Source organism: Hibiscus syriacus, unplaced genomic scaffold, assembly GCF_006381635.1.
Source record: "Hibiscus syriacus cultivar Baekdansim isolate YM2019G1 unplaced genomic scaffold, ASM638163v2 tig00110321_pilon, whole genome shotgun sequence".
NCBI lineage: Eukaryota > Viridiplantae > Streptophyta > Magnoliopsida > Malvales > Malvaceae > Hibiscus > Hibiscus syriacus.
This window is the reverse complement of record NW_024062680.1, coordinates 162315-180596: the sequence shown is the minus strand read 5'-3', so window position 1 is coordinate 180596 and position 18282 is coordinate 162315. Positions and strand designations below refer to the sequence as shown.

Sequence of the window (18282 nt, the reverse complement as noted above, 5' to 3'; positions counted from 1 at the left end):
GCATATGAAAACAAGGTGGATCCCCAAGGCAAAATATATAATATAATAGTATAGTTTTTAGCACATGTTGCCTATATATATTATAATGCCATCACTAGTTTCTTAATGTCTCCAAGAAGTTTAAAAATATGTATATGTTTTAAAGGGGTTTTAACTAGTGCCGAGACCAACCATGCCTGTTGCTTACTGTTACTTTCTCTGCGCATATATCATCACTAGACTTCAGTCAATAATAAAAATGATTTAACTCTTTGTTTTCATTTAATTTTAAGGAAAATAATTAGAATAAAGTACACAGATTATCATTAAACGATATTAAAATATTTTTTGGTCACTGATGTTTTAAAATTATAGAACAGTTTTTAAACTTATTGCATGTAATACCTAGGTGATTCGATCCGATCTGGAGTGTCACATTAGGGTCACCCCAACGACCCAGACTGAAAATCCTGAAAAACTTAAATTTTTTGTTATCCATTTAAAACTACAAAATAATTTATAGATAAAATATAAGTTTAGAAAATCATTTATTTATTAAAAATAGAATTCAACAATATCCAGTAATAAAACAAGTTTCAGACTCGAATATAAAAACAGAATACAATCTTCATGCCCCCTAATTTCATGCACCGTAATCCGTAAGCAACGCCGGTGTAACTCTTTTACTGAAGTCGGTAAAAGTACAGAATCAAACTCTTTAACTTGAAATGATAAGTAATAGAATGAGCTTTGGAAAGCTCAGTAATACAAAACTACCAGATGAATGTAATAAGTCAGGTATATGGTAAAGCATAACTTCCTTAGTGGGATAAACATCATTAGATTCTAATGGTGAATTCAGATTCCAATATGTTGAGTTAATCGATTGACGAATATGGCCAAGAGGGGGTGAATTGGCAATTAAAATTTTGATAGAAGCTTTTGCAGAAAATTGAAAGAAATTTGCACATCGATTTAGAGTGGTTCGACTTTCTCAACCAAAGTCTACGTCCACTACCTAAGCTATCCACACTAAGGATTTTCCACAAATTTACTAATTTGTCTTTCTTTTGAGGACAAAGAGTAACCTTACAAACCCTCAAGAATTATACCCCAAATTCTTGAGAACACTCTCTCCCAAAGAGAACAATACAAATTTGCAAACTTACAAGGAAATCCTCACAAGGTAGATTGTTTGCACAATTCTAGAACAAAGAAAAGAACACTAAAAAATGAATACAATTGAGCACAATAAGTGTTCTTGAAAGCAAAATGAATATTGAATGAAAAATAGGCTTGAAATGCTCAAACTTGAGGTTTGATGCTTTCTCTTTGATTCTCTCTTGATTCTAGTTGTTTGATGTTTCTTGTTATTGATCAATGGCTTCTAAGCTTGCTTAAATACACCTTGAATCACTTCTGAACGTTGGGGATCATTAATGAAGATAATATTGCCGTTTTAGTGTGAAATCAATTAATAAAACAATTTGGAGCGTGGGGGGAATCGGTACCCCTCATAGGGAATCGGTTCCCTAAGTGTAAAATTCAAATATTTCGACCGTTGAACAGTGGGGGGAATCGGTACCCCCTGGAGGGGAATCGGTTCCCTCCGAGCATACTGGAATTCTCGAAGCCAAACCATTCAGGGGGGAATCGGTACCCCCTTGGGGGGAATCGGTTCCCTTTGAGCAATTTGAAATTTTTGGCTTTGAAACGGTTCGAAATACTTTGTAAAATTATTTTGAAATTGTTTTAAGATTAAAACTTAATCTTACACTTGAGTAAGGATTAAAAATGTCTTTTGAAAGATTTAGAGTAATGTTTTGATATTCGAATATACTTAGAAAATCTTTTTGGAAAATCTTAAAATTCATTTAACTTAATTTGTTATATCGAAATATCAAAATGTTTTCAACAATCTCCCCCTTTTTGATATAACAAAACATTTTAGTAATTTTAAGATTTTGAAATTAAGTTTTGAAATTACTCCCCCTTACTTTAACACTTCTCCTATTCTCTCATTCTCCCATTTAAAACATTTAACACTTCTCCCACCTTTTTGTTAAATCAAAAAGACATCTTAAAAGAATTTAAACAAGGTTTTCAAATCACTTAGACAATTTGATTATATATAGTTTAAGCTGCTAAGATCACAATCAAGAGAAACGTTAGCCATTAGTTTCATAATCAATATTCATAATTACTGTGACATGGCAAAATTGGTCATATATCTAACATGATGTAAATGATGCAATAATGAATAAATTTAACCATACCAAATATATAAGTTCAAACATCCAAACAAATCCAAAGTCTAACAATCCACAAAATGAAACATTCAAAAATATTCAAAATGTTGAAACAATAATCTTTTAGTTCAAAGTTCTAAAGCTAAACACAGAATCAAACATCCGGATCGGGAGGAGGAAAACAAGCTCGCATAGCGGCCATCTCATGTGAGAGTGCATCAATACGTTCATTCATCGAAGCGTTGTTTGTGCACATCTCTCGGATAATTTCTAATTGTTGAGCTCCCATTGTGGATAAATGAGACTCTATAGAAGTAAAGCGTGAATCCATGGTAGCATATCGGAAATCGAATGTCTCCATAAAAGATTGAAAATATGGAGGCATTTGATGCGTTTGTTGTGCTTACTCCTCGAGCTGCTCCTCGGGCTGTTCAGGCTCATCTTCGGCTTCATCGATGTCTCGTATTAATTGTTCAAGCTTGGGATTGTCGTCAGCTTCTGGTGGAGCTCGTGAAGAACTAGCTCCCGGAGTATTTTCAGAAGATCGAACCCATTCACCGGTTTCCTTATCCTTTATCCATCCTGCTATCGTTAAGGAAAGAAGATTAATTTGTTTATTTAGAGGAAATGAGGCATCTAGACCAACTCTGAGCCCGACTTTAGTAAAAAGATTACTCAAAATGCAACCGTAAACTAGAGATGAACATAGTTTCTTGTTAGGAACAAGATTTACGGTTTCAACAATTTCAGCAAAAATGATCTGAGGTAGGTTTATTTTAATACTGTTTTCGAAACAATGTAACCACCAAAGATCCAAGGCTCTAAGAGTAGAATAACGACCTCCGGCTGGTCGAAACCACCAAGAAATCATTAGATGAAGAAAATGTTCATGAGGGTCTAAGACACTCACACTATCCCTTCTTTTATAACGAGAACCTAAAATTTGTTTTTCATTTGAAATACCATCGTTATCTAATCCTAATGCCTTGGCTATGTAAGCCGAGTTAATATGTAAGAATTGTCCTAGGAGGTAGGAACGAACTTCTATGGTCTCAGTTTGAGCTCGGTTTTTGACACAAACGGCATTAGAATAAAAGATGCGAACAAGTTGATGGTAAACTATAGGTTCAAGGTCACAAAGTTTATCAAATTTGCACTCTTGTAAAAGAGGAAGATATTTAAAATTAATATCTAACATAGCTTGACGAGAAGGGATATGTTCTTCTCTAATTTTGTAAGAGTCGAAATATTGATAATACCAAAAACGATGATTTCTAGGACCAGGATGATTGAAGCATGAATTTTGGATAGTTATATTGGGATCAACTGGATTAGGATTAGGAATTGGAATTTCAGGAATAGGAGGAGGATTTGGAGGTGGATTTGGTTGACGGTGTGAGCGGCTAGATGATGACCTAGCACGTTTAGGATTAGACATGGTTTAGGAAATCGAAATAGAATGGATAACCTACAGTTTAGAAAACACCTGTATGCAATTCAATCAATCCCAAAACTCAATTGAGTCCTCAATATTTCAAAGTTCTCTAAATCAATCCTAATGGGTAAAGTTTTTGAAAACTATTGAAAAATAAGATTTTGAAAAACAATATATGTATAGTTTTCATAACAACAACATAATTCAATTAAAACACAATAATTTGAAAAACATTTTTTTTCAAAAATTTCAAAATTTTTGGAAAATTCTTGTGTTTTTGATGAAATTAGTTGTAATATCTAGTTTCTAATCACTAAACAATCAATGTCCGATCACTATTTCTATCTAGAACTCATTAAAACTAGTCCTATGTTCAAAATCAATGAAATAGAGAGTTTAGAAAAATTTACCTTGAAAGATGAGATTGAGTGGATTTTGATGTTGTTTGCACGATTTTAATGATGCTAGCAGGTTTATAAGATGATATTTGAAGAGAATTCTGATTAAAAATGTTGTTTTGAGGCAAAGTGGAGATATAGAGAGAGTAGAGGAGAAACGACGGTAATGAGATGAGAGTTTGAGCAAAATATGAGGTTCTGCCCGATAAAACCAGAACCCCATGGGGGTATCGATTCCCCTATGGGGGGAATCGGTTCCCCTTCAAAGGGGGAATCGGTTCCCTCATGGGGTTATTGATTCCCTCTGCACCAAAATACTTAAATCTGATTTTAAATACACAAAATGCTAAATTAATTTTCTCTAATGGTATTGACAACTCATATATTGAAAATTAATCACGTTCAAACAATCAAATTAATCTTTAAACTATATTTGAACATAAAGTTAATTTTCATCAAGAATTATAAACTCCCCCTAACTAATAGCAATGAATGCAATCAAAAATTACTATTCTAAGCATTTTTCATTTAGTCTTAAAAGTGCTAAAATTATTTTAAACACTAAGTGAAGATAGGTTGGTCAAACCTAATTCTCTCCTAAGTGTCCAAAATCTTTCCTTGTCTAAAGGTTTTGTAAAGATATCCGCTAATTGGTGCAAAGTATCAACAAATTCTAGAACTACATCTTCCTTAGTGACATTGTCTCTAATGAAGTGATGTCTTATTTCAATGTGCTTAGTTATAGAGTGTTGGATGGGATTTTTAGTGAGACAAATAGCACTAGTATTGTCACACTTGATAGGAATGGTACCAACTTCAATTCCACAATCAAAAAGTTGTTGTTTCATCCATAAAACTTGTGCACAACAACTACCAGCTGAAATGTATTCGGCTTCAGTGGTAGATAATGCAACACAATTTTGTTTCTTTGAAAACCAAGAAATCATCATATTTCCAAGGAATTGGCAAGTACCAGAGGTGCTTTTCCTATCTAATTTGCATCCTCCATAATCCGCATCAGAAAAGGCAAGCAAGCTAAAGCTAGAGTCTCTAGGATACGAAAGTCCTAAACTAGGAGTGTCCTTAAGGTATCTAAAGATTCTCTTAACAGCTAGTAAATGCGATTCCTTAGGACATGATTGAAATCTAGCACCATAAGCAAACACTAAACATAATGTTCGGTCTACTTGCGGTTAGATAAAGCAAAGAGCCAATCATTGACCTATATAATTTAACATCTACACATTTACCTCCTTCATCTAAGTCAAGCTTTGTTGAAGAGCTCATTGGAGTGTCATGAGGTTTGCCATTTTCCAGTCCAAACTTTTTGAGCATATCTTTGGCGTACTTAGCTTGATTGATGAAGATGCCATCTTTCTTTGCTTGATTTGGAGTCCCAAGAAAAATGAGAGTTCCCCCATCATGCTCATCTCAAACTCACTTTGCATTAGCTTAAAAAATTCTTGACAAAGAACATCATTAGTAAAACCAAATATTATATCATCAACATAAATTTGAACTACTAATAAATCTTTACCTTTATTCTTTAAAAACAATGTAGTGTCAACCTTCCCTTTTGAAAAAACTTTTTCAATTAAAAAGTTTGACAATCTTTCATACCAAGCTCTAGGAGCTTGTTTTAAACCATAAAGCGCTTTAGTCAATTTAAGAACATGATCCGGAAATTTTGAATCTTCAAGACCTGGAGGTTGTTTCACATACACTTCTTCCTTTATAAAATCATTTAAAAATACACTTTTAACATCCATTTGATATAATTTAAATTCATGAAAACATGCAAATGCTAATAACATTCTAATTGCTTCCATCCTAGCTACGGGAGCGTATGTTTCATCATAGTCTATGCCTTCTTCTTGAGTATACCCTTGAGCAACAAGTCTAGCCTTGTTTCTCACTATATTACCACTCTCATCAAGCTTATTCCTAAATACCCATCTAGTACCTACAGTAGATTTATTACTAGGCCTTTCAACTAATGTCCCGTACTTTACTTCTCTCAAATTGATTTAATTCTTCTTGCATAGCCATAATCCAATGTTCATCTTTTAATGTTTCTTTAATATTCTTAGGCTCTATGCATGAAATAAATGCAACATAATTACAAATATTTCTAAGAGAATATCGAGTTGTTAACCCTTTGGATGGATCACCTATAATCTCACCATCATTGACATAGTTGTACTCTCTTGAATAAGATACTTCCCTTTCTTCAATGGTTGGATTCTCAAGAGGATCATGAGTTACCTCATCTTTTGTTTCTTCCTTTGATGATGGTTCTTCAACGTCATGTCTAACTTCATTTCTATTTATAATACCTACATCATCATTCACACAAGAATCCTTCCTCGGAATGGGATTATCATCGAAAACAACATGTATATACTCTTCTACAACTAAAGTTCTTTTATTAAATACTCGATAAGCTTTAGAATTTAAGGAATAACCCAGAAAAATTCCTTCATCACTTTTGCCAAGATTTTCTTTACCGTTATTTAAAACAAAACATTTACATCCAAAAGGATAAAAATAGCTAATGTTAGGCTTTTTATTTTTGAAAATTTCATATGGAGTTTTCTTTAAAATTGGCCTAATCATTACTCGATTTACAACATAACAAGCGGTATTTGTGGCTTCCGCCCAAAAATATTTTGGCAAATTATTTTCACAAAGCATGGTTCTAGCCATTTCTTCTAAAGTTTGATTTTTCCTCTCAACAACTCCATTTTGTTGAGGGGTTCTAGGTGCTGAAAAATTATGGCTAATACTATTAGAATTACAAAACTCATTAAATCCAAGATTTTCAAATTCAGTGCCATGATCACTCCTAACACTAGTTATAGAGTAACCTTTTTCATTTTGGATTATTTTTGAAAATGTGATGAAATGTTCTAATGCTTCATCTTTAGTACTTAAAAATAGAACCCAGTATATCTAGAATAGTCATCTATCAAGACAAATGCATATTGTTTTCCACCCAAGCTAGTAGTCCTAGTTGGCCCAAAAAGATCCATATGGATCAATTGTAATACTCTACTAGTTGATACGTCATTAATGGATTTAAAAGAAACTCGTTTTTGTTTTCCTTTAGCACAAGCATCACAGATTTTATCATTATCAAATTTAAGCTTAGGCAACCCTCGAACTAAATCACCTTGAATTAGCCGTTGCAAAACACTCATACTAGCATGTCCTAGTCTCCTATTCCATAACCAACTATCATGTTCATCCTTAGCAACTAGGCACAAATTAGTCATATCAATAGAATCTAAATGCACCATGTATATGTTTCCTATTCTATGACCAACAAGCATAATCTGATTAGATGCAATGTCAATGACTTTACAACCATTAATATCAAACATGACATTGAACCCCTTATCACAAAATTGACTAATACTCAATAGATTATGCTTTAATTCATTCACATATAAAACATTCTTAATTTGTATGGAAGAGGTATTACCAATAGTACCAATACCTTCAATGTGACCTTTTGAATCATCACCAAAAGTCACTTCTCCTCCATTTTTGGCATTAAGCTCAATGAACCGGTTTTTGTCTCCGGTCATGTGTCTTGAGCATCCATTATCAAGGTACCATGAATTTGGATTTGTTTCACGTGCCTTGTACCAATGCTCATTTTCCTACAAACATAGATTAATTTCTAATTTTTGGTGCCCAAATTCTTTTGGGTCCATATTCATTAGTTTCCAAAATCCTAGTCCCCTTAGGTATCCATTTGTGTAGGATATCCTTATCTTTAGTAGTAATGAGCTCTTTAGGAACCCATATACTTCTAACGATTTTTCCATTAGAGGTTCTTTGGGGACCTCTATGATTGTAGTTTTTAAAACTTTTTCTAACAAAGTTGGATTTTGAATTTTCTCCATTTTCAAAACGTTTTGTTCCAACTTTATCAAAAGAAGCTTTAAGATCATCAATTTTCTTTTGATGATAACCAATGACCTTTGAAAGTAAATTTTGCAAATCCAAATTTTTCTTTTCAAACTCTTCTAGTTTGATTTGCAAATCTTTAATTTTACTTTCAAGATCGTTGTTGGTTTTGGATATGAGTTTATTTTCATTTTTCAATTTTGAAACATCATTTTTATATTTTAAAAACAATTTCTCATAATCCGAAGCTAACCCATTATATTCCTCTAATAGCTCATCATAGGATATATCATCAAAATCAGATGAGTTAGAGGTTACCTTAGAATCTTCCCGAATGCCATCAAGCACAAGTTTGCTACTTCTTGTTCCTCTTCATCGGAACCTTCTTCATCGCTCCATGTAGCCACATGAGCCTTGTGCTTATTCTTTGATTGACCCTTTCTCTTCAATTGTGGGCAATCATATTTGACATGCCCCGACTTTTTGCATTCATAGCAAATGATTGGGTCATTCTCTTTTGGTTCATTTTTGAATCCTTAATTTCGTTTGAATTTTCTTCCTCGGTAAGGTTTCATCATTTTTTGAACCGTTTAGCAAACAATGCCATTTCCTCGTCATCGTCATCTTCATCCGAATCACTCTCATCTTTTGTGGATTTGAGAGCAACTCCAATATTTTTCTTCTTCTCTTTCTCCTTTGGTGTCTCTTCAATCTTATCGAGGTCCACCTCATCTTCAAGCATCATTTTATGAGTGAGGAGTGAACAGATTAGCTCTTCAAGTGTTAAGGACGTTAGATCCTTAGACTCGATGATTGTCGTCTTCTTTGATTGCCAAGATTTTGGAAGGGAGTAAACTAACTTCCTCACAAGCTTTTCATTTGAAATGATCTATCCATATGATTTGAGACCATTGACAATCGTTGAGAATCTATCTGTCATAGCTTTGATATCTTCATTTGGTTTCATCCTGAAATTTTCATAGCTATGCGTTAGAATACTAATTTTAGATTTCTTTACCTCATCGGTACCTTCATGAGTGACTTGAAGTTTGTCCCATATTTCTTTGGCGGTTGTACAAGATGAAACTCTTTCGTATTCATCTGGTCCAAGAGCACAAAATATGATATGGATGGCTTTGGAGTTGAGCTGTAACATTTTTGTCTCTCCTTCACTCCATAATCTTGGATGAGTGAGAGGCTTGAAGTATCATTCTTCTACGACATTCCATGCTCCCATGTCACTTGCTTGAATGAAGTACATCATCCTATTTTTTCAATAGGCATAATTAGCCCCATTGAAGAAAGGGCTTGTTGACGGGCATCGAATCGAGACCAAAGTCAAAGTTTGAAGTAGAGGCCAATGATGACTTTGATTATCGATGTAACTATTCCCGAATCGACTCAAGAGGCGATTAAACCTTCAAATGAGTTAGGCTCTGATACCAATTGTTGAGTTAATCGATTGACGAATATGGCCAAGATGGGGTGAATTGGCAATTAAAATTTTGGTGGAAGCTTTTGCAGAAAATTGAAAGAAATTTGCACAGCGATTTAGAGTGGTTCGACATTCTCAACCAAAGTCTACGTTCACTACCTTAGCTATCCACACTAAGGATTTTCCACAAATTCACTAATTTGTCTTTCTTTTGAGGACAAAGAGTAACCTTACAAACCCTCAAGAATTATACCCCAAATTCTTGAGAACACTCTCTCTCAAAGAGAACAATACAAATTTGCAAACTTACAAGAAAATCCTCACAAGGTAGATTATTTGCACAATTCTAGAACAAAGAAAAGAACACTCAAAAATGAATACAATTGAGCACAATAAGTGTTCTTGAAATCAAAATGAATATTGAATGAAAAATATGCTTGAAATGCTCAAACTTGAGGTTTGATGCTTTCTCTTTGATTCTCTCTTGATTATAGTTACTTGATGTTTCTTGTTATTGAACAATGGCTTCTAAGCTTGCTTAAATACACCTTGAATCACTTCTGAACGTTGGGGATCATTAATGAAGATAATAAAGCCGTTTTAGTGTGAAATCAATTAATAAAACAGTTTGGAGCGTGAGGGGAATCGGTACCCCTCATAGGGAATCGGTTCCCTAAGTGTAAAATTCAAATATTTCGACCGTTGAACAGTGGGGGGAATCGGTTCCCTCCGAGCATACTGGAATTCTTGGAGCCAAACCATTCAGGGGGAACCGATCGGTACCCCCTTGGGGGGGAATCGGTTCCCTCTGAGCAATCTGGAATTTTTGGCTTTGAAACGGTTCGAAATACTTTGTAAAATTATTTTGAAATTGTTTTAAGATTAAAACTTAATTTTACACTTGAGTAAGGATTAAAAATGACTTTTGAAAGATTTAGAGTAATGTTTTGATATTTGAATAATTATATCCAATATACTTAGAAAATCTTTTTGGAAAATCTTAAAATTCATTTAACTTAATTTGTTATATCGAAATATCAAAATGTTTCCAACACAATAGTTAAGTCTTCAGTTACAAATAGAAATTTAGGGTCTGAAAGAAGTATTCAGAGAGAGACAGATTCAGAAGATTGAATTGAGGAGACTAGTGTGTTCCAACAAAACAGAGAAATGTGTACATATCCTTTAAAAATATTAGTAGTTTAAAACATATTTTAAAATCACAGTAATACCCTCAACCAAACATCGATATACAGTTTCTCATAAATGCATCCATAAGGACTTACCCTAGGCCTATTGGGAGCATTTGAGGTGTTAACCTAAACGAGGACCTTGGGTCCATAAGGTCTTACCCTAGCCGAAGCGTAGGTGTCCACTTGAGGGGTGCCCTCATGCCCATAAAGACTTACCCAAAGCACACAGCAAAATAGCCACCCTAAGGGAGTACCTTAGGATCCATAAGGTCTTACCATTAGGTCCATTTGGCCCAAAAGGCCACCCAAGGGTCGCCTTAGGTTCATCAGGAATTGCCAGCTTGATCAGTGTTGAACATGCATAAGGAATTACCAGCTTGATCGGAGCTGAACCTACATACTCCAGAATCATACTCAAACAGTATCCCAATAATTGATTCATACAGTAAATAATAGATTCCATGATCCATAAATCAGGAACAATTATATTTTCTAGTGAAAACAATAACTAGAGAACATATATCATATAACCATAATTTATAAACAATAAAAGACATTAGTAAATCCAAAATTTTAGAAAATCACATTTTCATTGGATTTAAGAAATATTTTATTTATCTCACATTAACTACAGTAGTTTAGCCTAAATGGCTAAGGCTTAGATTTGGTTTCCCATGTTGAAATACGTGGGTTCATATCTCACAACCTACATTTTTTAATTATTTCTTTTAAGTCTAATGGGTTATTTTGGGTTCAAGGGCTTTGATTAACTAGAAAATTAGGAATGAATCCTTAAAGTTCAAATCTATGCAGTTTGGTCCCACAATTAAAGTTTAATAAATAAAATTTTATTTTAATTTGAAAAAATCAGGGTGTGACATTGAATCATTACAAAATGGTCACTACATGTTACAAAATAGTGATAAATTTTGATAAGTTCAAGGATTATTTTGTGATAGTTTGATATCTTTAATTACCATTTTACATCACTCCTGCTTTATACACCATCCAAATAAAATGTTCACAATAGGAGGCATTAGGAACAAGATTTTCAATCACACTGGCCTAGGAAAAGCACCATATATTGAAGATAGCAAGGTTTGTGTGTGTGTGGGGGGGGGGGGGAATAATCACTCTTCACCCCCACAACAATACCATACCAAGTACTTCTTTATAGGCGTCACTTGGTACGTCTAAATCTACAATTTCTGCGGACATGTTATCGGATTATTCATTTTTTTATATCTTCAACTCCACGGCATCTTTTGATCCTTACTTGTGGATGAAACCATCTTTAGGGTTATATAAAATGCTTCACCACTCACCTTATAAGTGGTATCAGAAGGTACTCCGCATAAAATAGCTGCAAGGAGAAAGTAATTCGTTATTTAAAAAATGAACAGAAGTTTCAAGCATTTTTATTCGATGAACAGAACATCGAAGAACTCGGTATACATATGATAGTCTCAATCAAATTGCTCGAGCTTCTAATTTTGGATATGATAGAGAAATAGAACACAAACATGGCATGCTTAATAAGCATACGGCACTGGTCGTTTAAACATGATTAACACAGATTTTGACACGATGTTGAAGCTAGATGCCCCAAAACCAATCCATCACTAATTAAGACCAACAAAAACATTAACATGAAGAATATACTTTTCTCAGACAAGCAAATGGAAAAATCGAACCCTGCATTCCATCATATGAATCCGATATCATCCACTTGATGAGGTTGGTCATATTTGCATGCAAGAAAGTAGCATAATCTTTTAGAAACAAATGTTTTCATAAGCCAAGATAGAGGATTACCTTCCATATGAACATATAACATGATGTTATTGCAGCTTTGCTCTTCAGATCAACCGATTTGGCACGGATCCATAAAATTGCAGCCAAGATGGAATGACCTAGAACCTAATTCCGTTTCAGGGAGAGACGATTGCATATCAGTCGCTGCTTAAATACTTGTTTAATGAATAAGACATAAGCAATCATCTATCAGAAAATTTACACAATGTTTTGCAATAAATAACTGATATAAAGGGTATCTTGGTTACATACAGTGATGGCTTTGCTCCAGGTGTAGGAAGATGTTGCTCCAACCAAAATAGAAACACCATATGCCATTTCAAGAAGTGAAATACAGGTCCAAAACACCTGAATAAGTAAAAGTAAGACGGTCACCGAATGATAAAATGGGAGAGCCATCGCGTACGGAATATTTATGGGCTACTCACCCGCTCTTGACCCAGACGTACTGTGTAAGATTTGATTCCAAATATCTTATCTCCTTCAATATCAGGTATATCCTTCGCAATATCCATCACAAACATAGAACGACGATTACCACTTTAATCATGCATTATTAAATGAATAGCTGGACAAAAATCAAATGCACATGAGAAGATACAGCAATTCATTAGTATGGAAAGCAACATTTACCTTAAAGAGCGCTATAACTACGGAGAAGAAGCTCATGAATGCAGTAGCAAAAATTAGAGGCTTCGAAAAGACAGCTGGTCTGCTGAATACATGACTCTGAAACATCACACAAAAATATTAAAGCACTTTAATTGATCAGACCACTAAGAAGAAACGTCAATGTTTCAGTAAGATATCCACAGGTGAACAGAGAGGCAAACATGCTTGTCAAAATTTAGTTTTGGACCATGATAGAACATTTTGGATTGAATGCAAGCCCCGTGTTGGGACCATAGTCACATGGATCGTGGTACGCTCGGTACGGGAACGTGAACGGGATCGCAATTCGCTAGGTCCCTAAAATTCGGTACGAGGGGGGTAGACTTATTTCGGATCGCTTCGGTACGATGTACCATATAAATTGGTACGATGTACCAGTTTCTTAGGTTGTTATTTTTCTACATCAAATTTTATAAGTAACTATAAATAGTAGGAATAAAATAAAAGAAATTAAAACTTCCTTAAATAACTGAAATAACACATAAAAACAGGGATTTAAACAGATATTTACCCTTAACCAGAAACAAATATAAAATTGAACAGGTAAAATTAGAAATAAATCAGTGACCTAAGTACAAAATGCGCATAAGTTACAGGGTCCTATATACAATTTATCAAATTCGATTTAATCTAAAATAATATGTAAAATAACATAAATGGTACCTAAGCATTTAAAACAAAATCAGAAAATTGGGACGAATTAGGGACCGTTTTATAAACATTCACTAAATTACGAGGCCTAAACATAATTTACCCTAAGAATACGGTGACTAAATCCGAATTTAACCGAAAACCTAACTAAAGGTATTAAAATACCCAAACTCAGCCGCCTCTCTCCAACTCTCCCTCTTTTTTTTTTAGGAACCCGTCTCTCCTATCTTCTTCATCCTCCTATCTTCTTCGACAGCATCATCGACAGCCGCCATGCCAAGGTTAGTTTCGCCTTGTTCATTATCTTCTTCAGCCTTAAACGACCCCTGTCGTTCCCCCATTTCCTCTCCCTCAAGCTCCTCTTTAACACTCGACGAAACCCAAAGCCTTCATGCCATCCGCCGTCCTACGTTCTGATGAGGAGCTAGGACTCCATCTAAACCCAAATCTCGTACCGAATCGCGATTTTGAAACGACTGGAACGCATTTGTACAGCGTTTCGGATCGCTTCGTACGGTACGCAGATTGTGGGCTGTTGAGCGATTTATGTGACTATGGTTGGGACTCGGGATTTGATTTCTCAAGGGAACCCTCTCATTCTAAAGTGACAAATTCAATGGTCCCATGGGCAAGTCTCAGATTGTAATTATCGGTATGCCCTTTAGAGACCAAGTTCAAGTATATTTAAGGATACTTCTGGAGTTCTCAAACATCAAAGTTGGAACTATTCTTTTCACACATTTTACAATATTTGATCAGTTGATTGTTAACTAACAGTTCTATCACTGTTTTAGTTGAACCAATACAAGCTAAGATAACTAGATCAATCCAGATGTAGTTATGTATATAATCAACGCATATCTCAATCTAGCAATCATGTATCTAACATGACACAGGAGAGAGAAAACAGATGGTGTTATTGAGTTTCAAGGAAGAATGGGAAAAGAAAGAAGCAAAAAGAAGAGAAAAAGCCACCTGTATGTGCAGATAAAAAGCAAGTTGAACAATCACAGCACGAACAGCTAGGATGCACATTGCTGCAACCAATGCAAACCTTTTCCATCGCAATAGTGGCAACTGAATTTACAGAAATTTTATGGTATCATGAAAAAGTTAAAATAAAAAATACTGTTAAATATCATTAAGTCAGACCATTGCAAAAAAAAAAAAAAAATTTGCGACTTGTTATAGCATCTGTATAGGGTTTTACGTGAAAAACTTTTTCTCTTTGCAAAGTTAAGAACTATGCTCGTATTAGTTTTGCTAGGAGGACAATTCTTTTATCTTTGTTGATGCAATTTATTTCTTATTCCCCTAGTTCAAGAAAACTTATGGATCGATTTTTTGGAGTGGAGGTGGCGCAGAGGAATAGTGACCTATGTAGGACAAAGCAAAGCAACTATGGCGATGGGAAGCCTAAAACTTCCACACCTATTCATTTTCCATCCCTACTCTGAATATAAAATTGTTCACAAAGTACTGTACTCATAATAGAAATATGCCTTATCTAGCAGCAATCCTGAGAAGGGTATTGTGCAGCTACTTGCAAAAACATTTGAAACAAAGAGGTGCAAGAACAAACTATACACACACTACCATAATGTATGATATAATTATTGCTTTACGTATCTATTTGATTGAAAACTCAAAGTTCAACTCACATTGACTGAATATGCAGTCCCAAGCACAAAACTGACAAAAAGAGCCCAAAATAATGGCCATGAACCAACAACCCATCCAAGCCAAAAGCTCTGAAAATAAAGGATATATAGCAAGCTCTTAGTTATGAATCCAAACTGGTCTGCTTAAACATTAAAAATAAATAACTAATAATTTGGATTATTGGTAAAAGGACTAGATAAATCTATAAATGAAGTAGTAGTTGTCAATAGTCCCTCCTTTTTCCAATTGAACAGGCTTTCCCTTTCAAGAGATGTCCAATTATTGTCCATTTTATTCTTTTTTGCCAATCCAAATATAAACAGTTCAAAATGGATATCTAATGTGCATATAATCACTGAAATGCAGGTACTTGCACTTCTCGACATTAAAGGCTTACTCATTTCAGTATATAGTACCCTTTGATGTTCTTCAAATGTATTTAAGAAAAAGTATTTCAATTTCCATGAGGACAATATGATTTTTTTTTCTTATACTGCACATTGCTTCTTATCATGAAAAGTTATATTCGCCACAGAAGATAAAGAATACTACAAGAACACTTTGGCATAGAGCAGATAGTGACTACCATGATGGAGAATGATGTGACAATCAAGATGCCAGTCAAAGTTGAATACTCCCCTGATGCTAATGGAAGATAAGGCTTGTTAACCTGAAACAGAACATATCTGGGGTTAGAAAATTCATATAATTTATTCATCCACTCTCATTTCTGGGATCATGATCCAAGTAAATTATGTAGGCACTTGTAGAACACGGAATAGAAGTTACTCCATGATATGCCTAAAAATGCATCTAGACTATTTGATCAGTTAAACACTGACAATAGGATATTCAAATAAAGCAAGATAGAGAAAGAAGAGTCCACCAAGATATAATGCATTCTTTCATTCTTATTTAAATACATGAACTTCTAGCAGTTGTATTTTCATATCAAGCTACCTTGTCAATCTCTATGTCGGACAACTGATTTAGACCAACAATATAAATATTCATCATAAGGGCAGCAACCACAGCCTGAAAAAATTATAATAGATATGTAAGCATTATAGCTACTAATTTACTAATAAATTTGTAAAAATGATACAGATGTCCAGCATGATCACCTCCAATACCCCAGTATAAAACGGGGAAGAAATATCCGATAACTTCTCAACAGCAAGAAGAGAAACAGAAACAATGCTGAGTGCCTAATAAGAGAAAGAAAATAAGCTCCAAAATATAAAAGCAAATACAAAAAAAAATGCAAATGAATTTACTTTTTATGACACCTAGATTACTGAAAGGTTTCAAATCCAAATATAATTTCTGTGTATCTATAATGAAACCAAAAACTTAACTGTTCCTATAACTGTGTGAGGCCGTGAAAACCTGTAAAAAGCATCCAATGCATTTTTAACAGAATTCCAAGGGGTATCGGGGTAAGCTCCAGGCTCAGATTCAAGAGGGTGACCAGAAGTGGCCTTCACCAGAAACTTTGTATTACTTTTCTGGGAGGCTGTAGATGTTTCCTGAATTCCTCTAGCATGGTGCTTGACAATATGTTTCCGAAACCTTTTGGTATAAAAGTTTTCTATGATATTATATGAATAGCATGTCGACACTTGCACTCGTCTGGAAAAACCTGCAGCCCAGGACTGAAATTAATAACAAGCAGATTATTGTGTGTGCATTGCGAATAGTGTGATTTCCAATCTCTCTTGTAACCTATTTGCCGAGATAGTGATTTTTCTTTCCTTCTACCCGAGATTTATGTCGTTTAGGATTTTTCACTTAAATCTGTATATTCTTGCTTTGTGATCTCATTTGTTTGCTCATCATTATCTTTCAAATTTCATTACATACACCAGTCTCCAGCTAAAATATTCAACTGTCGTTTTATAAATACATTAAGATCAATCAACAATCACTGGTAGTGTTTGACTTCAATTTTATTTTCTTAAATCTAAGTAGAACCTTCACCAATACACAATGTGAGGTCCTTAGAAAAAATTGGGCTTCAATAGTTTTTCCCCTTTAAAAAAACTATTTACGTTTTACTCTTTGCATTTTCTTCTGCCTTAATTTCTCCTTCGCTATAAAAACAAAGGAACAAAATTTTTCATTTCTTTATACTAAATTTGTATAAAAACCTTAAACATTACAGCAGTGGAACAAGTTCTAATTTTTTCTGCAAAATAGAAATATGCAAAAACAAGCCATAACACAAATCATGTGAAAGATTATAAAGGACAAAATAAAGCAGAAGAACACCTGGAATATTATCAGGCTTCAAGTCTTTTCTCCTCCAACTACTCCTTCCTAATTTGTGTTGATTCCATGAATAAAACAAAATAAAAATAAACAAATTAGCCCAAACTATAACAGGAAGGAAACGAAATGAAAAAAAAATCTCACATGATAATAATAATTTAATTAGCAAAAAAAACAAAAGAAACAAACCAGGGATGAACAAAGAATGTCCTCCAGTAGAGGACCCAAGAATCAAAGCATCCATCGGAAGTATCGAGAGCACCAAACCCCCTTCTTCACTCACACAATCGAATCAAAGGGGACAAAAGAAAAAGAAGCGGCTTTCACGAAAGGAGAAAAAGGGGGGTTCTGATTGGAGAGTAATTTCAGCTTAAGTAAACGAAAATGGGTTGACTGTGAATGGAAAGAGAAATCGATAATGGTTTGGCAACATAGGAAGAGACAACGGCCAATACGGTAGCGTAGCTCGTTAAAAGTCAAATAATGTTACGCACCAAATTAGGCAATGGTGTTTTGTTAAAGTAAAAAATTAGACACTTAATTTTTTATTAAAATTAGGTAACGAGATAATTAATTTTAGTCATTGTAATTTATGGTATTTATAAGA

The 18282-nt window shown here is 34.3% G+C and overlaps 1 protein-coding gene across 2 annotated transcripts; it reads right to left on the bottom strand.

Annotated features, from left to right (window-relative positions):
- Positions 1 to 11840: 11840 nt before the first annotated feature.
- On the bottom strand, positions 11841 to 17976 carry LOC120117572 (homogentisate phytyltransferase 1, chloroplastic-like). Of its 2 annotated transcripts, XM_039137832.1 has the most exons (13): positions 17865 to 17976; positions 17676 to 17723; positions 16763 to 17046; positions 16529 to 16612; positions 16365 to 16439; positions 15991 to 16074; positions 15404 to 15493; positions 14718 to 14819; positions 13053 to 13148; positions 12848 to 12919; positions 12672 to 12767; positions 12420 to 12524; positions 11841 to 11967 (listed from the first exon to the last, which is right to left on the bottom strand). In XM_039137832.1, exons 1-13 carry the CDS (start codon positions 17917 to 17919, stop codon positions 11926 to 11928), a joined length of 1233 nt encoding a protein of 410 aa, XP_038993763.1. In that variant the 5' UTR covers positions 17920 to 17976; the 3' UTR covers positions 11841 to 11925. The 2 variants fall into 2 exon arrangements, with proteins under 2 accessions (XP_038993763.1, XP_038993764.1); XM_039137833.1 differs by lacking the exon at positions 17676 to 17723.
- Between the last annotated feature and the right edge of the window lie 306 nt (positions 17977 to 18282).

What these genes read in the sequence shown, in the direction of transcription:
- LOC120117572 (XM_039137832.1), bottom strand. Translation starts at nt 17,919, where the DNA reads ATGGATGCTTTGATTCTTGGGTCCTCTACTGGAGGACATTCTTTGTTC. An exon ending in GAAGCCTGATAATATTCCAG is followed by an intron (nt 17,047 to 17,675) that starts GTGTTCTTCTGC and finishes CCTGGGCTGCAG; the next exon opens with GTTTTTCCAGACGAGTGCAA. An exon ending in GGACTGCATATTCAGTCAAT is followed by an intron (nt 14,820 to 15,403) that starts GTGAGTTGAACT and finishes CTGTAAATTCAG; the next exon opens with TTGCCACTATTGCGATGGAA.